At 53.1% G+C, this 21,100-nt stretch overlaps 1 protein-coding gene across 3 annotated transcripts in view; it reads left to right on the top strand.

The window, feature by feature from the left end:
* The window catches only part of Kif17 (kinesin family member 17), a 36,469-nt gene extending 16,202 nt beyond the window's left edge, over positions 1-20,267 (top strand). The window contains exons 6-15 of one of the 3 annotated variants that reach the window (XM_042688671.1): positions 1,532-1,641; positions 3,673-3,820; positions 7,062-7,618; positions 8,934-9,008; positions 10,694-10,926; positions 11,992-12,223; positions 15,741-15,999; positions 16,625-16,692; positions 18,881-19,001; positions 19,967-20,267. In XM_042688671.1, coding sequence (XP_042544605.1) covers positions 1,532-1,641; positions 3,673-3,820; positions 7,062-7,618; positions 8,934-9,008; positions 10,694-10,926; positions 11,992-12,223; positions 15,741-15,999; positions 16,625-16,692; positions 18,881-19,001; positions 19,967-20,142 — 1,979 coding nt within the window. In that variant the 3' untranslated portion in view covers positions 20,143-20,267. Of the gene's footprint in view, positions 1-1,531; positions 1,642-3,672; positions 3,821-7,061; positions 7,628-8,933; positions 9,009-10,693; positions 10,927-11,991; positions 12,224-15,740; positions 16,000-16,621; positions 16,693-18,880; positions 19,002-19,966 lie in introns of all 3 variants that reach the window. The other 2 variants (XM_042688673.1, XM_042688672.1) reach the window with 2 other exon arrangements.
* The last annotated feature ends 833 nt before the right edge of the window (positions 20,268-21,100 follow it).

Raw genomic sequence — 21,100 nt, 5'->3', positions numbered from 1 at the left:
TTTGGCTCCGTGTGAAGCATTTGCCCCTCCCAGCCCACCCCCGCACCGCCCCCCCCACCCGGTGCTGTCTCGCCCCTCCTCCAGGCAGGCCTCCCCATTTCTCTCTTTTGTGTGTGTGTGTGTGTCGTGGGGCCTGAACTCTGGGCCTGGGTGCTGTCCCTCAGCTCTTCAGCTCAGGGCTAGTGCTCTACCACTTGAGCCACAGCGCCACTTCTGGCTTTTTCTGCTTATGTGGTGCTGAGGAATTGAACCCATGGCCTCATGCATGCAAGGCAAGCACTCTGCCACTGAGCCACCTTCCCAGCCCATCCCCATTTCTCTTAAGTGGCCCTTGTCAGTGAGAAATGCAGCTGTCAGGGCTGGGAAGGTGGCTTAGTGGTAGAGTGCTTGTCTAGCATGCATGAAGCCCTGGCTTCCATTCCTCAGTACCACATACACAGAAAAGTCAGAAGTGGTTCTGTGGCTCAAGTGGTAGACTACTAGCCTTGAGCAAAAGGAGCTGAGGGACAGTGCCCAGGCCCTGAGTTTAAGCCGCAGGACTGGCCAAAAAAAAAGGAATGCAGCTGTCAGGCCTCAGACTGGCCTTGTCCCCCTGACCCAGCTGGCCCTCCCACAGCCTTGCTCCCCGGACACCCTCTGCCTCCATCTTCCTCTGGGCTCCCCAGCTTCCCCTGAAGAGCCTCCCTTTCCCAGCCCCAGTACCCTGGCGGTTGCAGGGCTGCTTCTGTGTTCCCTTCTGCTCTCCACCCTGACTCCTGAGGCCTCATTTCCTTTCCAAACTTTACTCTGCCTATTCTCCCCATGACTCACTTTTTTGAGCCCAGTGGCTTCCCAGTGTAGATTCATGCCTGCCCCAGGGCCTTTGAACACTCTGCTCCCTGAGTCTGGAAAGTTCTTTCCCCAGATCTCTACATGCCTCTGTCCCTTACTTCAGATCTCTACTTTCATCTTGCCCCTACTCTAAGGCCTTGCTTGGTCACAGGACCGGAGGTGGATCCTCCTGTTTCCTCCTGCCCTACCTCAGCATCCTGTTTGTTTTTTTTTTGGGGGGGGGGGGGTCCGGTCGTGGGGCCTGAACTCTGGGCCTGGGCGTTGTCCCTCAGCTCTTCAGCTCAAGGCTAGCACTCTACCACTTGAGCCACAGCGCCACTTCCGGCTTTTTTCTTTTTGCTTATGTGGTGCTGAGGAATTGAACCCAGGGCCTTGAGCATGCAAGGCGAGCGCTCTACCACTGAGCCACCCTCCCAGCCCCTCCTCCTCCTCCTCCTCCTGGTTTTGTACTCGTGTTGCTTTCTCCAGTGGGACGCTCAGCATAGATGTAGAATTTGCCCATTCTACAGTCTCCAGAAGCGCCAGCTGCCCACACCGGCTTGTTGGGTGACTGAGTGACACCACATTTTATGGAGCTGCGTCTGAATCGAATTCGACACTGTCACGTCTTTTCTGAATAATCACGTGGTTCTGATCCCTGCTTAGTTCCTTCCCACCATGTGTGCCCGGCTCTGCACTACTCTTCTCTGATTCCCTGCAGCCCTGCAGTCCAGCCAGGTGCCCTTGGATCCTGTCCAGGTTGAAGAGAGACTGTTGCCGCCCCCTGTAATCCAGCCTGACACAGAGGTGGAGAAGCAGCTGATCCGGGAGGTGAGAGCGGAACAGCCGATGGGCAGGCTCGGTGGGCAGGACCGGCTTTGAATCACAGTCCTCAGATCTCAGCCTCCTGAATAGTTAGGGTTACAGGCGTGAGCCCCCCCCCCCCCCCAGGTGCCCAGCCTTGTCCCACCTTTAGTAGCTGAGAAAGCTGGGACTCCCTGAGATGCCAAGACTTACTCAAGGTCATAGCTAACCAAAGTGGGATTTGAACTCAGGTTCCTGACTCCACACCACAGTCTGAGTCACACCAGTGGGGAGAACACAGAGGGTTTTGGGGATACCCCAGAGACTCCCTCTCCTCAATACTGAAGGCAAGGATCATGGTTGATGGCAGTACAGAGGCTTGGCTGTGCGAGTGGCCTGTGCAAAGGCCAGGTGGTCAGAGAGGAATGGATCTGTCCTCAGAGTTGCCACCAAGCCCACTATGGGCTGAGACCAGGGAGCCTATTTGATCTGTGGTACATGTGGGGTTGTCCACTGGAGAAAAACGGTCACACACCCCCCATGGGGCCCCTGGGCCCCCTCACAGGTGTGTGTCCACCATCCCTGGAAGCATCAGGGCAGAGATCCTCGCTCCTGTCTGGGCTTCATTCAGACTCCAGGCTTGGTTGGCTCTCAATGAGAAGCCTGATTCTGGGCCTGCGTGGTTCTCCTGGGGTCTGGCCTGCGTGTGGCCTCTGTCAGGCTGAGGGGCCTGAGGACTGGCTAGGGGCGGACCAGCTAATGCAATTTGGTCCTGGGAGCTCAGGTCTGGGGTAGGTCCAGTGTGCCAGGAGAGGAGAGCTGAGCTCAAGCCCACAGAAATGAGAGAAGTCACACTTTCAAGCTTCTGAGTGGGTGTAGACTTGCCTAGTGATGGTGGACTCAGGGTCACAAATTCCTTAGGCTGGACAAAGGGAGGTTTCCTCATTCCTGGGCAAGCCCTGGCTATCAGCAAGTGAGCACCACCGCCCCCTAGTGGTCACAAGGGAGAAGAGACAAAAAATGAAGCCAGAATGGCCGGGTTAGGGGGCATAGCTCAGTAGTGAGAATACGTGTCTAGCATGCTTGAGGTCCTGGGTTCAATCCTCAGCATGATCAAAATTAAAATTAAAAGGAAGGGATTTCCCCAGCAACATGAGCAGCCACTGAAGGAGCACAGTGAATGCGGCTGTGTGAATGGGCAGAGTGGGGACACGTGGGGGCTGATGGGCTAAGGGTCTGGGGCTGGGAATGTGGCCTAACGGCAGAGTGCTTGCCCAGCATGCTTGAAGCCCTGAGTTCAATTCCTCAGTACCACATAAACAGAGAAAGCCAGAAGTGGTGCTACTGCTCAGGTGGTAGAGTGCTAGCCTTGAGCAAAAGCAGCTCAGGTCAGTGTCCAGGCCCTGAGTTCGAGTCCCCCAGGACTGGGGGGGGGAGAGTATCTGGGGGTGCTGGTGGCCCAAACCTCTAATCTTAGCTGCCCAGGAGGCTGAGATCTGAGGATCACAGTTTGAAGCTAGCGGAGGCAAAAATGACTACAAGACTCCACCTCCAATTAACTAGGAAAAAGCTGGACTGGAGGTATGACTCATGTAGTAGAGAGTACTAGTTGTAAGCAAGAAAGCCAAACAAGAGTGAGAGGTTCTGAGTTCAAGGCCCAGTACCAACACACACACACACACACACACACACACACACACACCCCACACACATATACAGAGTGCTACCACACAGATGGAGAAAATATTCTACTCTGTCATCAGTGCGTTAAGGGCTACCAGGTAAAAATGTATTTGTGGGTGAGCAAAGGGGTTCAAGACACAGTGTTGTATGGAAGGAGTTTGCAAACAAACATATCTATCTATCTATCTATCCCATTAAAAATGCACAAAGAAAGCCAGGTGCTGGTGCCTAATGCCTAACGACCTCTCTGCCAATGGCCTCTCTGCCAGTGAGCAGCAGCCAGCATGCCATGGGTCTCCGTGTTATTCTCTTCTGTTGTCCGCAATGTGTGAATTACTGGAAGGCGCTACCCTCCCCATCTTCCCTCCCACCCAGGAGTACGAGGAGCGCCTGGCCCGGCTGAGGGCCGACTATGAGGCGGAGCAGGAGTCCCGGGCCAGGCTGGAGGAGGACATCACAGCCATGCGCAACTCGTACGACGTGAAGCTGTCCACGCTGGAGGAGAGCCTGCGGAAGGAGACAGGTGCGTGCGGCCGGACGGGCTCCCTCCTCCCCCTGTAGTTACTGCCTGCAGAGGGCCCTGTGCACCCGACCCGCTTAGTTCCCACCTCACACCACAACCGCCCAGCCAGACAGGTACCACAGTTAGCCGGGTGGTACAAGTTGAGGAAACCAAGGCAACCTGGCATTGTCTTCACAGCTGGTTAAGTAGAGCCTGGGTTCCAAGTCTGTATGGTGGGGCCTGGCCCTGGGCCCGGCTCAAGGCACCTCTTGCTGTGGTGCCTGTCTGTTACCAAGGCAACCACATCCCATAAAGAGTCAGTCACAAGGAAGAGTGTTTACTTGTGTGGATGTTTCTGTCTTCTATTTGGCCTTTTAGGATGCTTTCCCATGGCTATGACTCAGATACCCTGTTGCAGAGAGGCTGGGCTGCCTGCTGCCACCTGTAGTACCAGAACAGCCTGTCTGGTGCTGGTGATAAGGATGAGTACTGGGGTCAGCGCTGCTTGTGGCCATCGCTGTGTGCCACACACTATAGGGGAGCTCTCCGTGCCCCCTTCTGAGCCTCCCCCTTCCTGGGAGAAGCTACCAATTCCTCACATAACAGGTGGAGAAACTGAGGCTGGGAGAGGTCCAGGCCACTTAGGCAGAAGAGGTGCCATGCTTCAGTAAGGGGAAGCAGGACTCTCTGTCTCTGTCTCAGTCTCTGTCTCTCTGTCTCTCTGTCTCTCTCTCTGTCTCTCTGTCTCTCCGTCTGTCTGTCTGTCTGTCTGTCTGTCTGTCTGTCTCTCTCTCTCTCTCTCTCTCGGTCATTGGGCTTAAACCCTGGGCCTGGGCACTGTCCCTGAGCTCTTCAGCTCAAGGCAAGCACTCTAATTGGAGATAAGAGTCTCATGGACTTCCCTGCCCAGGCTGGCTTTGAACTGTGAGCCTCAGATCTCAGCCTCCTGAGTAGCTAGGATTACAGGCGTGAGCCATAGGCTCCCAGCTAAGCAGGACTCTCTTTAGGGGACACAGCAATGATGTGTGGAGGGGGTTTAGAGCCCCCACCCACGTGAGGGGGAGGCTGCTCCTGACAGGCCCAGAGGAAGAAGAGGGCAGCTTTTAGCTTTCTGTCCTTCAGACTGTTGCTTACCATATGAATACTGGGCCTCCACTATTTAGTTACTGGAGTGCTAACGTGAGTGAGTTCAGTTTCCATTTGGCATTGGGCACCCGGCATCCTCTGGGGCCGGGGTGCTGTCGCAGGGTCCCGGGCTCTGGGTGCTCAGCTTTGGGAGTCAGCAGGAGTGGAAGGGCAGCTGCTCCTAGGTGGAGTCTGGGCTCCGTGCTGGAAGGGAGGACTTCCCTGAAGAAGAGGAAGCAGGGTTTAGGCTCTGATGAGGAGTGAGCAGCGTGGGGATGGGGGCACACTGGCTTTAGCTAGACTCTGCGTGCTCAGACTCTCCAGCTCAGACTGTGTACTCAGACTCCATTCTTGGAGATGGTGAGTTTGTGGCCACCTTTTTGGGAAGTGGTCCCACACCTGTCCCCTCTGGGATGCTGTAGGAGGTTCTCTGGCTCTGTGTCTGTCCATCTGTCTGTGTCTTTCTCTCTCTTTTTCTTTCTTTCTTTCTTTTTTTTTTTTTTGTCAGTCGTGGGGCTTGAACTCTGGGCTTGGGCACTGTCCCTGCACTCGTCAGCTCAAGGCTAGTGCTCTACTGCTTGAGCCTCAGCGCCATTTCTGGTTTTCTGAGTGGTTTATTGGAGATAAGACTCTCAGGGACTTTTCTGCCTGGGCTGGCTTTGAACCTTGATCCTTAGATCTCAGCCTCCTGAGTAGCTAGGATTACAGACGTGAGCCACTGGCGCCCAGCTTGTGTCTTTCTTTCTTTGTTCTGGTATCAGAGCTTGAACTCAGGACCCTCTATGCTGTCCTGTACCTTTTTTTTGCTCCAGGCTAATGCTCTATCACTTGAGCTTCACCTCCACTTTTGGCTTTTTGCTGGTTAATTGGAGATAAGAGCCTTTCTTGCCTGTGCTGGCTTCAACCTTCAATCCTCCGATTTCAGCCTCCAGAGTAGCTAGGGTTACAGGTGTGAGTCACTGGTGCCCAGCCCTCCCCCCATCTATCTACATTTCTAGCTATCTGTCTAGCTGTTAGTCAGTGCCGCGGACCGGGTTCTGTCGGGACGACGGAGGACACCTAGGGGAGGAACCTGGAATAGGGGGGGAGATGGCAAACAGACAACTCACACACATTAGGAGTGGATGCTGAGTGCTGAGTGCGATTTAATGCAGCGGATAACAAACTTTTATAACAGAAGTCTTCATGAGAAAGAGCAAAAGGTTACACAATCTTGCTGCATAGCTTCATTTTTGGGTGGTCACCAGCTGGTCACCTGATAGGCACTTGTTTCTGGCTTATTTCTAAGAAATACAACGATTACGATGTTTGTCACCAATTAACCATTACCTATCTTTATAGAGGCCTTAACTTTCCCATAAGATCTTTCCTGTTTCTTCTTTAATAGTAAACCTCAAGGAGACCTGGATCTAGCAAGTCTCTTAGTAAATAGCAGGAAATTCTTTCTCCTAAATAATTATCTCAGCAATTGCCATACATTCTTTCTGTTCTAGCTGAGCCTACAGCTTCTTGTAAATCCCTTACAAACAATTCCTTCTGCTGAAGTGACTTCGTGAACCCCCCAATACTTTTATATTTACTTATGACTTGTCTACTAGCCTCCATAAGAGGGGTTTCAGGATAGCACTTAACTCTGGTGAGTTAGTCATGTTTTTAAGACACTCATCAGATATTGGAATCGTCAACACTCTTAAGAAAGAGCTTTGAATAAGGGAACGTTGACAATGAGTAAGCACAATGAGCAGCAGAAACAGTAAAAGATTAATAGGCACTCTTATGAGGAAAAGAAAGGCAGAAACACATCTTTCCCAGGGGTTTGCCAGCCTTTCCAGGAGTAGGCCTCTTAGAAGCCCTATTCTCTGAGGTAGACTTCGGTGAAGTCCCAATACTCAGAGATAGGTCTTTGTGAAGCCTCATTCTCAGGTCTGAAAGCTGGTTTCCCATGCTAAGCAGACTCCACTGGAGTAGGAGTGGCAAGTCAGTCTATCTATCTTCTATCTATCTATCTATCTATCTATCTATCTATCTATCTATCTATCTATCTATCTATCTATCTATCTATCTATGTTTCTGTCTACCTGTCTATCTAGCTGTGTCTGTCTGTCTGTCTGTCTCTATCTATGTCTCTGTCTTGCAGAGGCTGTCCTGAAGGCAGAAGTCCTTTACCCGGCTGAGGTCATGTCCAAGGCCGAGTTTGCCAGCAGGTCCGAGCACGCCCCAGCTGTGCAGTACGAGATGGTTATGAAGCCTGAGATCCTCTGCATGGCCGAATTGCTGCCCCCGGGGGAGTTCACCAAGGCCCAGGATTCCCCAGGGTTTGAAGAGCTGCCCCAAATGGAGCCCGCCAAGTCTGAGATTTCTTTTGGGTCCAACGAGTCCTCTACACTGGAAGACTCCTCCATGTCAGAGGCCTTCCCTGGGCCTGAGGAGCTTGCCAACGTGGAGTTCTCGGGGCCTGGGGTGGAGTCTGGGGGCAGGTACTTCCCAGAGGACTATCTTGGCCAGGAGGCCCAGGGGCCCTCGCTGGAGGGAGAGAATGACATGCAGGATGAGGAGGTGCCCATGGTGCCCCTGCAGGTGGCGTCAAATCTGCAGGACCCGCTTGTCCACCTGGAGGTCAAAATGGCCCAACTGTCCCCCACTGCGGCCGTGGGGGATGCAGCGCTGGAGGACATCACTGAAGACCCAGTGCAGGTAGCAGGGGCTCTGTGGGATGCAGGCAGAATGGACTGGGGCCTGGGGGCTATTGTGTGGACAGGATTTCTCCCTGTGTCTACTGTGGCTTTGACCTTAGTGGCCAGCCTGGGGGCCTGGTATCCAGGGGTCTCTGGGGGAAAATTCTGGCCAATGCAGAGACATTGGGATGGAAATACTAAGCACCTACTCCACAAGTGGACACAGCCTGGGCGGGGGTGGGGGGGGGCTATCATGTGACTCGGGGCTCAGGCCTGAGGAGATCTGGGTCCTGGGACCCCTCATGGGCTCACAGGCTCAGGGCAGTGAGCTTGGAGGATGTTGTTGGGAACTCAGCTGCCTCTTTTAGGACCCCGGATCCTAAGGTGCTGCTCCTCCCCCTTCCTTCTCTTTCTTTATGGTTTAAAGAAATGTTCTTCAGTCGGGTACTGGTGGCTCACACCTCTAATCCTAGCTACTCAGGAAGGCTGAGATCTGAGAATCATGGTTTGAAGCCAGCCCAGCAGAGAAATCTTATCTCTAATTTACCACCCAAAAAGCCAAAAGTGGAGTAGTTGCTCCAATGGTAGAGTGCCAGCCTTGTGCAAAAACACTCAGGGAAAACTGAGTGTGGATACCTCACACCTGTAATCCTAGCCAAGGAGGAGGCTAAGGTCTGAGGATCCTGCTTTGAAGCCAGCCCACGAAGGAAGGTCCTTGAGATTCTTTTTTTTTGGGGGGGGGGGCGTGTCAGGTCATGGGGCCTAAACTCTGCGCCTGGGTGCTGTCCCTCAGCTCTTCAGCTCAAGGCTAGCGCTCTACCACTTGAGCCACAGGGCCACTTCTGGCTTTTTTTTCTTTTTGCTTATGTGGTGCTGAGGAATCTAACCCAGGGCCTCAGGCATGCAAGGCAAGTGCTCTACCACTGAGCCAACTTCCCAGCCCCTTGAGATTCTTTAAGCAGAAAAAATGCCAGCACTAGAACTGTGGTTCAAGTGGTAGAGTTTTAACCTTGAGTGCAAAAACTCAAGGACAATACCCAGACCCTGAGTTTAAGCCCCAGGAGCAGTACCCCCCTCCAAAAGAGAGCAAAAAAAATCCACTAAGGGACAGTGCCCAGGCCTGAGTTCAAGCCCCAGCACTGGCACACACACACACACACACACACACACACACACATGCACACTTTTTTCCTTTTCTTCCTGTCTTTTTCTCTGCCCTGCTCTCCTGAAGTCTCACAGGGAACTGAAGTAGAGCTCAGGGCAGGGAGGAGGGTGAGTTGAGGAGGATTCTGGCCTAAGCCATCCTCCTCTCTCCTACCCTATCTTTCCCCAAGCCACTGCCCCTGATGGAGCCCAGTGACGCCAGGTCAGCAGCAGAGATGGCAGACTACGAACTCCCACCAACCACTGTGAGTTCCTCCCTGGCCTCCATGGTTGGTTGGACCATTAAACCTCCTGTCCCCTCCCTCTCTGGGTCTTGCCCTCCTGGTCCACCCTCCCCAGGCTAGTAGAACTCGGTCCCCAGGGGCCTTTGGACCTGAGGACTGTCATGGTACTGTGTCAGGTGGGAATGAGGAGGCTGGAGGCCTTTGGGCCCTGCAGGTACAGAGGACAGGGCTGCAGATCAGGCTGGTGCCACTGCGTATCTATCTGCAAGGCTGTGTGAACACTTTACCCCTTTTAGGCCTTCAAAGAGGCAGAGCTAAGACCACTCATAGCCTGTGAACCTGGCACTGGGTGGGGATAGCATGCTGAGGGTTCTCAGTAGATAGTATATGGAATGGATGGGAAGACCTGGCTAGCGGTAGGACCTGGCTAAGAAGGAAGGACCATGGGCTGGGAAGGTGGCTCAGTGGTAGAGCGCTTGCCTTGCATGCCTGAGGCCCTGGGTTCAATTCCTCAGCACCACATAAGCAAAAAGAAAAAAAAGCCGCAAGTGGCACTGTGGCTCAAGTGGTAGAGCGCTAGCCTTGAGCTGAAGAGCTGAGGGACAGCGCCCAGGCCCAGAGTTCAGGTCCCACGACCGGACCCAAAAAAAAGGAAGGACCAAGTAGAACAGTACATATCGAGGTCCTGTGATCAGAGAGATCCTGACTTTCTCAGCAACAGAGGCATGGGTGGGTGGGTAGATCGGAGGTAAGGGGAGCTGGTAGGGCAGGAGAAACAGCTGGAGCTGCTGGAAAGTCCAAGTAATGGTTTCACTGTGTGCATGAACTGCACTGGTACCATGGCACTGCTATGATTGGCTTACAGTTTGAAGAAAATTGCCCTGGATTACAGTGGGCAGGAGAAGCAGGAGATGGCTTGGGAGGGTCTAGTGAAGGTGATGTCAGTGAGCATTTGTTTGAGCACCAATTTTTTTTTTTTTTTTTTTTGTCGGTCGTGGGGCTTGAACTCTGGGCCTGAGCGCTGTCCCTCAGCTCTTCAGCTCAAGGCGAGCGCTCTACCACTTGAGCTACAGCGCCACTTCCGGTTTTCTGGTGGTTTATTGGAGATAGGAGTCTCACGGTCTTTCCTGCCCGGGCTGGCTTTGAACCGCGATCCTCAGATCTCAGCCTCCTGAGTAGCTACGATTACAGGCGTGAGCCACCAGTGCCCGGCTACTAATTTTTTTTTTTAGTTACCAAGACAGTAAGTATCCTTAATGTGAAAATGATCTGATGTCCAAAATCGCTTTTTGTGGGTATGTTTTGGTTTGGTTTGGTTTTGGTGCCAGTACTGGGCCTTGAACTCAGGGCCTCGGCACTGTTCTTTAGCTTTTTCACTCAAGGCTAGTGCTATATCATGTCAGCCACAGTTCTACTTCCAGCTTTTTGCTGGTTCATTGGAGATGAGTCTCATGGACTCTCCTGCCTGGGCTGGCTTAGAACCATAAATCCTCAGGGCTCAGCTTCCCGAGTAGCCAGGATTCCAGGTGTGAACCACCTGTGGGTGCCTCCAAAATGATTTGAGAACTGTGACATTCCCAGATGCTCCAGATTTCAGAGCATTTTGGATGGAGGATCCAAGCCAGGGGTCTTGGTGGACAGGAAGGGCCCTGGGGCACCAAGGCCTCCTGACAATAAGGGCCTTCCTGGGGGCCTTCCCACTCCAGCCTGGTTTCTCTCTACGTATCCAGGAGGCTGATCTGGCTCCGAACGTAGTGGTGTGCACAGCAGAGACTGGTGTCTGGCTGGAGCCTGAGGTCCACGAGGCCCTGGAGTTCCAGCCTCGGCCCCGGCTGGCCACAGCAAGCCTCAGAAGGGAGAGCCTGGGCCTGAGTGGGGAGGAGGCCAAGCTGCCTGATGAACTGCTGCATGTGGTAGACCAGCAGCGGGTGCTGGCCCGGTGAGCATCACAGCTTGAGCTGGCTGGCAGGGGGTGGAGGGTGGGGGGGGGGGGGAGTGGGAGGAGGCTGCCGAAGGGCAACAAGGAGCCATGGCCCCAGGATAAGGGATGGGTGGATGGCGTGTGTGTGTGTGTGTGTGTGTGTGTGTGTGTGTGTGTGTGCGCGCGTGCTTCCAGGGCCTGGGCACTGTCTCTGAGCTTTTTTGCTGAAGTCTAGTGCCCTACACTTGCACTGTAGCTAGAATGACAGGCATGAGCCACCAGGGCCTGGCCCAAAACATTTTTGTGGGTCTTTATTAGACACTAGAAAGTTCCACAGAAGCCTCTGTTGATACTAACCTTAAATACCAAAGCTATAAAACATTGTGAACCTTGGGAGTTGGGTGTGTGTGTGTGTGTGTGTGTGTGTGTGTGTGTGTGTGTGTGTGTGTGTGTGTGTGTGTGTGTGTGTGTGTGTGTGTGTGTGTGTGTGTGTGTGTGTGTATGCGCGCGTATCTACCAATACTGGGGCTTGAGCGAAGGGCCTGGGTGCTGTCCCTTAGCATTTTCACTTAAGGCTTTACTCTTCCACTTGAGCCACAGTTGCATTTCTGGTGGGTTAATTGAAGGTAAGAATCTCCCAGACTTTTCTGTTTGGGCTGGCTTCGAACTGCATTTCTCAGGTCCCAGCCTCCTGAATAGCTAGGATTACAGGCAAGAGCTGGGAGTCCTGGGCTAGGAGTCAGCTTTCTAAAATGCATCGCACATGTGCATTCAAACTGTCAGCCCACAGTGAGCTTTATCAGTCTGGGTCTTTGAGCCCAGCCATAAGCCCACTCTGTGACAAGGGCTGTCATCCAGTATAGGGACAGGGTGGGAGCTGGGTTCTCACACTTCCTGGGACTGCGTGCACAGGCCTGTGGGTGGGGAGAATCTGGGGGAGCCCTTGTTCTTACCTTGAGCATTAACAGAGTTCTCTGGGCCTCTGTGTGCCGCTGTGAGAAGTGGGTTTGTGGGGAGGCACTGTCTGCGGGAAGGTGCTCAGGGGCTGGCTCTGTCCCTGTCACCCCCTGTGCCCGCCTGCAGCCTGCACCTGCTGGAGCAGCAGGTGGTAGGTGGAGAGCAGGCTAAGAACAAGGACCTGAAGGAGAAACACAAGCGGCGCAAGCGGTACGCAGATGAGCGCAAGAAGCAGCTAGTGGCCGCACTGCAGAACTCAGACGAGGACAGCGGGGACTGGGTGCTGCTCAACGTCTATGACTCCATCCAGGAGGAGGTGTGGGCCAAGAGCAGGCTGCTGGAGAAGGTGCAGAAGAAGGTGAGGGCGTTAGGGGACCCCGCCCCCTCAGCTTTCATCAGAGTTGCTGGCGAAGGGCTGTGTGTCCCACCTAAGAACAGGAACAAGACAAGACATCTCAACACTCCTGTTCACACCCTGGAGCTCTGGCCAGGGAGGGCTGACAATAAAGAGACGTCAAAAGGCATCTATCACTAGTCAGGTGGCTCACACCTATAATCCTAACTACTCAGGAGGCTGAGATCTGAGGATCGCGGTTCAAAACCAGCCCGGGCAGGAAAGTTTGTGAGATTCTTATCTCCAATAAACCACTAGAAAACCAGAAGTGACGCTGTGGCTCAAGTGGTAGAGCGCTTGCCTTGAGCTGAAGAGCTCAGGGACAGTATGCCCAGGCTGAGTTCAAGACCCAGGACTGACAAAAAAAAAAAGCCAGAAGTGAAGCTCTGGTTCAAGTAGTAGAGCACTAACCTTGAGCACAAAAGTTCAGAGATAGGGGGCTGGGAAGGTGGCTCAGTGGTAGAGCGCTTGCCTTGCATGCATGAGGCCCTGGGTTCAGTTCCTTAGTACCACATAAGCAAAAAGAAAAAAGCCAGAAGTGGTGCTATGGCTCAAGTGGTAGAGCGCTAGCCTTGAGCTGAAGAGTTGAGGCCTAGGCCCAGAGTTCAGGCCCCACAACTGGACCCCTCTCCCCTCCCTCCAAAAAAAAGTTCAGAGCTAGCACCTAGAATTACAGTGACAATTGGGTATGGTGGTACGTGCTTGTAATGGTGGCTACTCAGGAGGCTGAAGCAGGAGGATTGCAAGATTGAGTCCAGCCTAGAGCAAGATACTATGTTAAAAGAAAAAAAAAAAAAAAGCCTGTACTCTTGGGTGCACTGGAAAGCTGAGTAGTGGTAGAGCTCTTGTCTAAGCATGTGTGAGGTTCTGGGTTTGAGTCTCAGCAACACAAAAGCACAAAAACAAAAAAGGAAAGATCAACCTTGTATACTAGTGTTCATGGGGGCATTATTTGTAGTATCTTCAAAGTAGAAACAACTCAGGAATGGAGGTATAGAAGAAAATTATTTGGCAGAAAAAAAGGGAAGAAGAAACCCATGCTACAACATGGATGGGCCTTGCAAACATCATGCTGAATGAAAGGTGCCAGGCCTGGGAGAACATACTGGGTGACTGCATTCACATGAAATGTCCAGACTAGGCATGTCTTATAGAGACAGAAAGGTTCAGTTCATGCAGGCTGGGGGTGGGGGCAGGCGGAGATGGACTGCAAATAGGCATGGTTGGTGTAAATGTTCTAAATTTGACTGTGGCAATGGTTGCACAAGTTTGTGGAAGTAGAAGAGGGAAGAGCATATGGAATATGGAAATCTCAATAAAACTGTCATAAAAATGTCTGTGCCAGTGCCAGGGGCATATGCCTGGAGTCTCAGCGGAGGCAGAGGTGGGAGGATCTTTTGAGCTTAGGAGTTGGAGGCCAGCCTGGGCTACAGAATTATGATGAAGGCTTGGAGAGAGACTAAAGTATGTAAGGGCCAATGCCACACGTGGTACCCAGCCTGAGAAACAGCGACATCAGCCCAGTGCCCGCCCTGCCACCTGTGCCCTGCCAGGCGCCGCTGCTGATAGGGAGGCCATCATTCCCAAGAGTTTAAAACCTATCCTTTACCAGTTATTCGTTCTCTGCTTGCCTGAGGGCTCAGGGCACAGCAGTGCAGGCTGTGGGCGGCCCCCTGCGTTTGGAGGAGGCAGGGGGCAGTCTGGTGACCTGGGAGGGAGGAGCGACCTCTGGAATGCATGCTCCCATGGAGGTGCAGTGCTGTTTGTTTTGTGCTGCTACCTGGGCTTGAACTCTGGGCTTCAGCACTTGTCTAGATTTCTTGCTTACAGTTAGTGCTCTATCACTTGAGCCATGTCTCCAATCTGGCATTTTGCTGATTGAGAGAGAGTCTTGAGGATGTTTTTGCTTGGGTTGGCTTCAAACCGTGATCTTCTAGATCTCAGCTCCTTGCGTAGTTCAGGATGACAGTGGTGGCGATGAAATATAGCATAGCAGCTTGTGGCCCCGGGAGAGAAGGGATGTTGGTGCTAGGAGATGAGCCCCTTGGTCACTTGGGTGACTGCAGCATTGTGTGGGGGCACTTTTTCCTCTTTTTTTTTTTTGGTCAGCTGTGGGGCTTGAACTCACGGCTTGGGCACTGCCCTGAGCTTTTTCACTAATGTTCTACCACTTTGAGCCACAGCTCTACTTCTGGTTTTCTGGTGGTTAATTGGAGATGAGTCTCAAGGAGATTCCTGCCCAGCTCACTTTGAACTAAGATCCTCAGATCTCAGCCTCTTGAGTAGCTAGGATTACAAGCACGAGCCACCATCGCCTGGCTTACCCCAGTCATTTTTTTTTTTGCGGGGGGGGGGGGGGGAGGGTCCAGTTGTGGGGCCTGAACTCTGGGCCTGGGCGCTGTCCCTCAGCTCTTCAGCTCAAGGCTAGCGCTCTACCACTTGAGCCATAGCGCCACTTCTGGCTTTTTTCTTTTTGCTTATGTGGTGCTGAGGAATCGAACCCAGGGCCTCATGCATGCAAGGCAAGTGCTCTACCATTGAGCCACCTTCCCAGCTCCCCCAGTCATTTTTGCTTTAGTTTTTCAGATAAGATCTAGTGGTGGGTTTGCTCTGGGTCTGCCTGAAACCTCCATCTTCCTACCTGTACCTTCCAAGTAACTGGGATTACATTCATAGGCTACCATGCCCAGCACTTGTTACTAAGCAGCTCAGGGTGCCTTAAACCAGCTATGTAGCTCAGGCAAGCCTCAAACAAAATCCTTTGTGTCTGCCTCCTGAGTGCTGGAATTACAGGCATGCTCACCTACCTAGCCTGGATGAAATGTATGAATATATCCCATATATAGTGGCTGAGGCAGCTAGGTTTTTTGTTTTATTTTGTTTTGTCCGTCGTGGAGCTTGAACTCTGGGCCTGGGCACGGTCCCTCAGCTCTTCAGCTCAAGGCTAGCACTCTACCACTTGAGCCACAGTACCACTTCCAGCTTTTTCTTTTTTTTTTTTGGTCGGCTGTGGGGCTTGAACTCTGAGCCTGGGCGCTGTCCCTCAGCTCTTCAGCTCAAGGCGAGCGCTTTACCACTTGAGCTACAGAGCCACTTCCGGTTTTCTGGTGGTTTATTGGAGATAGGAGTCTCACGGTCTCTCCTGCCCGGGCTGGCTTTGAACCCCAATCCTCAGATCTCAGCCTCCTGAGTAGCAAGGTTACAGGCGTAAGCCACCAGTGCCCAGCTCAGCGTTTTCTGTTTATGTGGTGCTGAGGAACTGAACCCAGGGCCTCATGTATGCGAGACAAGTGCTCTACCACTGAGCCACCTTTCTAGCCCACAGCTAGGGTTTTGAGGGCCGTGGCCACGCTGAGTGCCAGGTGGAGAGAGTGTGGATGGGTAGAAGGACCGGTGGGCACTCTGCAGCAGACCGTGCTGAGGTGGGTGGTCGGGTGGGTGGCGATCCTCTTCCCTGCTCACACCTGTCCCTGGCTGTCAGCTGCGTGCGGCAGAGGTGGAGATCAAAGACCTGCAGTCGGAGTTTGCGCTGGAGAAGATCGATTACCTGGCCACCATCCGGCGGCAGGAGCGGGACGCCATGCTGCTCCAGCAGCTGCTGGAACAGGTGCAGCCCCTCGTCCGCCGGGACTGTAACTATAGCAACCTGGAGAGGATCCGGCGCGAGTCCAGCTGGGATGAGGAGAATGGCTTCTGGAAGATCCCGGAGCCTATCGTCGTGAAAACCAGCCTGCCCATAGGTGAGGCACTTGCTCACTTGCTGCCTTCCTGCGGGGGGAGAGGGGGAGGGGCCGGGGAGGAAGGGGAGAGGACAGGAAGCAAGCTGTGATCTCTGGCATCTGTCACACTGGGGAGGGAGGGCAAGAAAGCGTGTTCTGGAGAAAGAGGTGTGCCATTCCCAGGACTCAGGGAAAGGAAAAGTTGCTGTGAGGCTTTCAATGTGTTCAGATGGTAAACACTTGGCTCATAGTAAGTGCCTGGCCTTCATTCCATCCTTAGATGGAATTACCCACGGCTACGGGCAATGCCGCTGATGCCTGTTTGGGGGGTGACAAGTGCTTCCCACTCTCCACGGCCCTTCCTCAACAGAAGGAGGCCCAGGTCTCCATCTCGTCCACACCACTGTCCTGTGGCCACTCCAGCCAGCTCCATTTCCCTGCGGTTCTGGGCAGCAGGGGTCTCTCTCTCTCTCTCTGCCCTGTGTACCCACTGTCGTGTTGGTGTTCCCGGTCGTCGTATGCCTGGGCTGGGACCTGTTTTCCTGATTCAAATCCCTGAGCCAGGCCTGACTCCACCTTCAGGATGGCGTGGCAGCCTCCTGTGACCTCCAGGCCTTGCTCTTCAGCTTTTGTTTTCTCATAGCAGTTTCAACTGGGTCACCGAACAAAGCAGTCCGCAAAACCTCTGCAGCAGACAGTGGAGAGTCAAACGTGGTAAGGCCCAGGGAGGGGAGGAGGGAAGGAGGGAGGGGGAGAAGGGGGAAGGGGTGGAGAGGGACAGAGGGGAAAGGGACAGCTAGGGTATAGTGGGTCAGCCATCCCATGAGGAACCAGGCTGCAGTTCTTGCAGGAGGATTAGAGCAGAGCACTGAGCCCAGATCCTTTCCTGGCACTCCCTTAGCACCTGACTCTGGTCCTTATTCAAAGGCACTTAGGCCTCCAGCCTGAGAGAAGAACATAGAAGACTCTAAGCCGCTGGCCCCACTTAGCAGCAGATGCTTCGGCCTCAAATCTATTGGGTAGATAGAACAGTTTATTTCCCTGGATGCCAGCATCCTTGGACCCAAAGGGTCCTCCTGGGGTCTGTAGTCAGTGGCTGGGAGTTTCCTATTACCTATGTCTTGTGTCAGAAATGTGCATCCTTAGCTGGGTGCCAGTGGCTCATGCCTGTCATCCTAGCTACTCAGGAGGCTGAGATCTGAGGATCGCAGTTAGAAACCAGCTCATGAAAAAAATCCATATGACTCTTATCTTCCTAAACTACTCAGAAAAAGCTCAAGTGGTAGAGCACTAGCCTTGAGCCAAAGAAACTCAGGGACAGTGCCTAGGCCCAGAGTTCAAGCCCTAGGACTGGCAAAAAAAAAAAAAGTATCCTTCAAACTGGGGTCAACAAACCATCTCTGAAAGGGACCCAACAGCTAATGTTTTTGGTCCTACCATCTAAGGGTTTCTATTGTGACAGAAATCAGTCACCAAAAACAGATACTACATAAAATAGATACTTAAGTAGATAAACAAGAATAGATACTGGCCCATTATGGACATTTCAGAACATACCTTTCCAGGGAAAGCCACAGGCTGCCCAGTTCCAGCCAGGCATCTGCCTAAGCAGCCTGGGATGACTGAAAGCGGTTGCATGCTATCTAAAGCTGGCCTGGTGGCTGTGATGGCTTAACTGCATCAGAAAGGCTGTTGTAAAAACAAAGAAACTTGGAACCACGGCATTTTTGTATCACTAAGTGATAGATACCAAAGCAAATGATCACAAAGAAATAGAACCAGGCACCGGTGGCTCATGCCTATAATCCTAGCTACTCAGGAGGCTGAGATCTGAGGATCTCAGTTCAAAGCTAGTCCAGGCAGGAACATCGGTGAGACTATTATCTCCAATAAACCACTAGAAGACTGGAAGTGGTGCTGTGGCTCAAGCGGTAGAGCGCCTACCTGGAGCTGAAGAGCTGAGGGACAGTGCCCAAGCCCAGAGTTCAAGGCCCACGACCGACCAAAAAAAAAAAAAAAAGAAAGAAAAGAAAAAGAAAAGAATGTATTGATCCATAGAAGTGATCTAGTTTCCGGTATGTGGGGCTCGTCTAGGGCTCTGTTCTTGCTTCATCCTGTGTCTGCCTTTGTTGCTGTGGCAGTTTCAGGCATTCCTTGCAATGGGGAACACAGATGGCTTCAGGGACACAGAAGAGATCTGACCCTTTCAGATCTCCTTATACCAAAGATTGTGGAAAGTTTTGGGAAGACTGGGCATGTGACGGGGCTGGGTTGTTCTGTGACCTCCGTGAAGCTGCTATGAGAAAACAAAAGCTGACAAGCAGGGAGAGGACACAGGGGGCGCCATATTGTCCTGGGGGTGGGGTCAGGCTTGGGGTTAGCCGGAGGATGGCTCCCAGCCCAGACAAGGCCTGACTAAAGACAGACAACAGGGGCTGGGAAGGTGGCTCAGTGGTAGAGCGCTTGCCTTGCATGAGGCCTTGGGTTCGAATCCTCAGCACTACATAAGCAGGAAAAGCTGTAAGTGGCGCTGTGGCTCAAGTAGTAGAGCGCTAGCCTTGAGCTGAAGAGCTGAGGGACAGTGCCCAGGCCCAGAGTTCAGGCCCCATGACTGACAAAAACAACAATAACAGCAGCAACAAAAAACACCACAGACAAGAGGGCATGGAAGTTTCCTGAAGGAAGAGATGGGACCCGGACACCACTGTCACAGCAGGGAATGCTCATCCTGGGTGGGGTGGGCTAGGACTCAGGTTGCAGTGCTCATAAAGGTGGCTGAGCAGCTCATACCAGAGAGATTTGGGCTCTGTAGTGTCACCCTTGCCATTGGTGGCAGTGGGGGAGGGGCAAGGCACTTCCTGTCTCAAGAAAGGAGCTGCACATGGGGTTGGGGGGGTCTCAGCAGGAGGAAGACCGCTACAAGCTGATGCTCAGTCGAAGCGACAGTGAAAACATTGCCAGTAACTACTTCCGGTCCAAGCGGGCCAGCCAGATCCTCAACACGGACCCCATGAAGAGTCTGGGTGAGTGCCCCGTGCTCCCCACATCCCCTCAACCCAGAGGAGACCTGGGTTCAACCCTCTCTCCCTCAACGAGCCTCAGTGTCCTCAGCTATAAAACTAGGGGCATGACAGGCCCTTCTCAGGACTCAATGAGACGAGCTGGGGAACAGCTCAGCCAGGGCCTGGCATGTAGTAGGCATGCAGGGAGCCTCCTGACACACAGGGAGGCTGTGCATAGGCCAGGTCTTGCTTACTCTTGTTTCCTCAGATGTAGGGATGCTGGCTTTCCCCAAGTAAAGGCAACCAGCTTCATTTGCTCAGGCCCACTGAACCCAAGGGGGCAGAAGGACCCCCAAAACAAAATAATTTCAAGAATTAAGAGCTTCAGTGAAACAGGACTAAGAAGCAAGTCAAGTTCTGCTCTGAGGCTGGCAGTGTGAGTGGTTGGGCACAGTGGCGCACCCCTGTGATCCCAGCTATGCAGGAGGCTGAGATCCAGAGGATCTTGGTTTGAAGCCAGCCTGGGAAGACAAATCTGTAAAACTCTTTATCTCCAGTTAAGCAAACAACCAGGCTGGTTGAGCAAACAGCCAGATAGGAGGCATGATAAAGGGCCAGCTATGGAATGTAAGGTCCTGAGTTCAAATGCCAGTCCCAGAGACAGTGAGCATAGATGAAAAATAGTGGGGGTGGGGGGTGGGAAAAGAGGTGGCTAGAACAGGAAAGAAAACGAGCATCAATTGGGTGCCTGGCATTGGGCCATGTTGCAGGTGAGGAAACTGAGGCTCAGAGGGGCCAAGTGGCTTGCCCAAGGTGATACTGCTAGGAAGTGGGAGGCTGGGCTGTGTCAGAGCTTGTCTGCTTGAGGCTTTAAGACCCCCCAAGCCCCAGCTGAGACCTGAGTGGGTCTGAGTAGCACAGAGCCCAGTGGGGTGGCGTGCCCAGCTCTCCTGACTCACATCTGGTTTCTGCCCTCCTCTCTACAGCGCACCGCAACTCCCCACCAGGCTTCACCTCCCCGCTCAGCAACCCTGCCATCTCCCTCCCCCAGGCCCCTGAAATGCCCCAGCCCAGACCCTTCCGCCTAGAGTCCCTCGACATCCCTTTCTCCAAGGCCAAGCATAAGAAAGGCAAAAGCAACTGTGGCAACGAGCCTCTGTGATGGCATCTGCCTGCCTGCCACCTGCGCTAGGCTTCTAGAAACTGCCAGGCTCTCCCAGGGCAGCCCCAACCAGGCTTCCTTCCCCTCAACCCCCCACTGACCTGGGCTGAGGGGGCCTCAACCCTGAGCTCACCGGAAGCTGGAGTCTGAGAAACCTGCCATCGCTGTCCCACGACCATGCCAGTGTTGCCATGGAGCCTGTGCTTGGGCCTGCCCCTGGGTATTTGCCCTTTGCCCAGATGGGCGCAGAAGCCCCAGGGCCTTCACCAGGGCCCAGAGAAGCTGCTTCACCTTAAGTTGTCCAATAAACTGCCTTTAAGGTTGAGCTACCCCCTTCCCCGCCCTGTGCACATCCCAGGAGCCCCTCCCTGCTATCATGGGAAGCTCTCTCTGAAAAGGGGGTTCTCCACTGCCTGGGGTCTCTGGGGTTTCTCCTGCAATTTTTTAGGAGAGTCTGAACTTTCAGATCTATGGCGTCCTCCTCGTGGAAATAGATCATGTCTTGCAAGGCAGAAAATGATCCAGGTTTTTTGGTTTGTCTGTTTACTTGGTGGTACTGGAGTTTGAATTCAAGGTCTCGTGCTTGCTGGGAAGGCACTCTACCATTTGAGCCAGCCCGTCTTGCTTTACTTTTTTAGATATAGTCTTGCTAACGTGTTGCCTGAGCTAGCCTTGAACTCATTTCCTCCTGATTATGGTCTCCTGAGTATCTGGGATTAGAGGCATAGCAACCCAGCTCTTGAGAGTTCCCAGGGCATACGTGAAACTACTTGTCCCAATAGAGCCAAAAATGAAGCCAGATGGCTGTTTGTGCCCTCCAGGGGTTAGAGCCTTCCCTTCCCCATTGTAACCCAGGCCTACCTTGGGGGAAAGGGGGTGGCGCACAGTCTGAGAAGGAGCCCTCTTCTCTCAGCAACAGGGAGGGTTTCATGAGATAACTCTACTTTGTGCAGTGTCC

The sequence above is a fragment of the Dipodomys spectabilis genome, unplaced genomic scaffold, assembly GCF_019054845.1.
Source record: "Dipodomys spectabilis isolate Male_0828 unplaced genomic scaffold, ASM1905484v1 ptg000118l, whole genome shotgun sequence".
Classification (NCBI taxonomy): Eukaryota; Metazoa; Chordata; class Mammalia; order Rodentia; family Heteromyidae; genus Dipodomys; species Dipodomys spectabilis.
The sequence above is the reverse complement of the archived record's forward strand: the minus strand, read 5'-3'. Positions and strand labels throughout refer to the sequence as shown.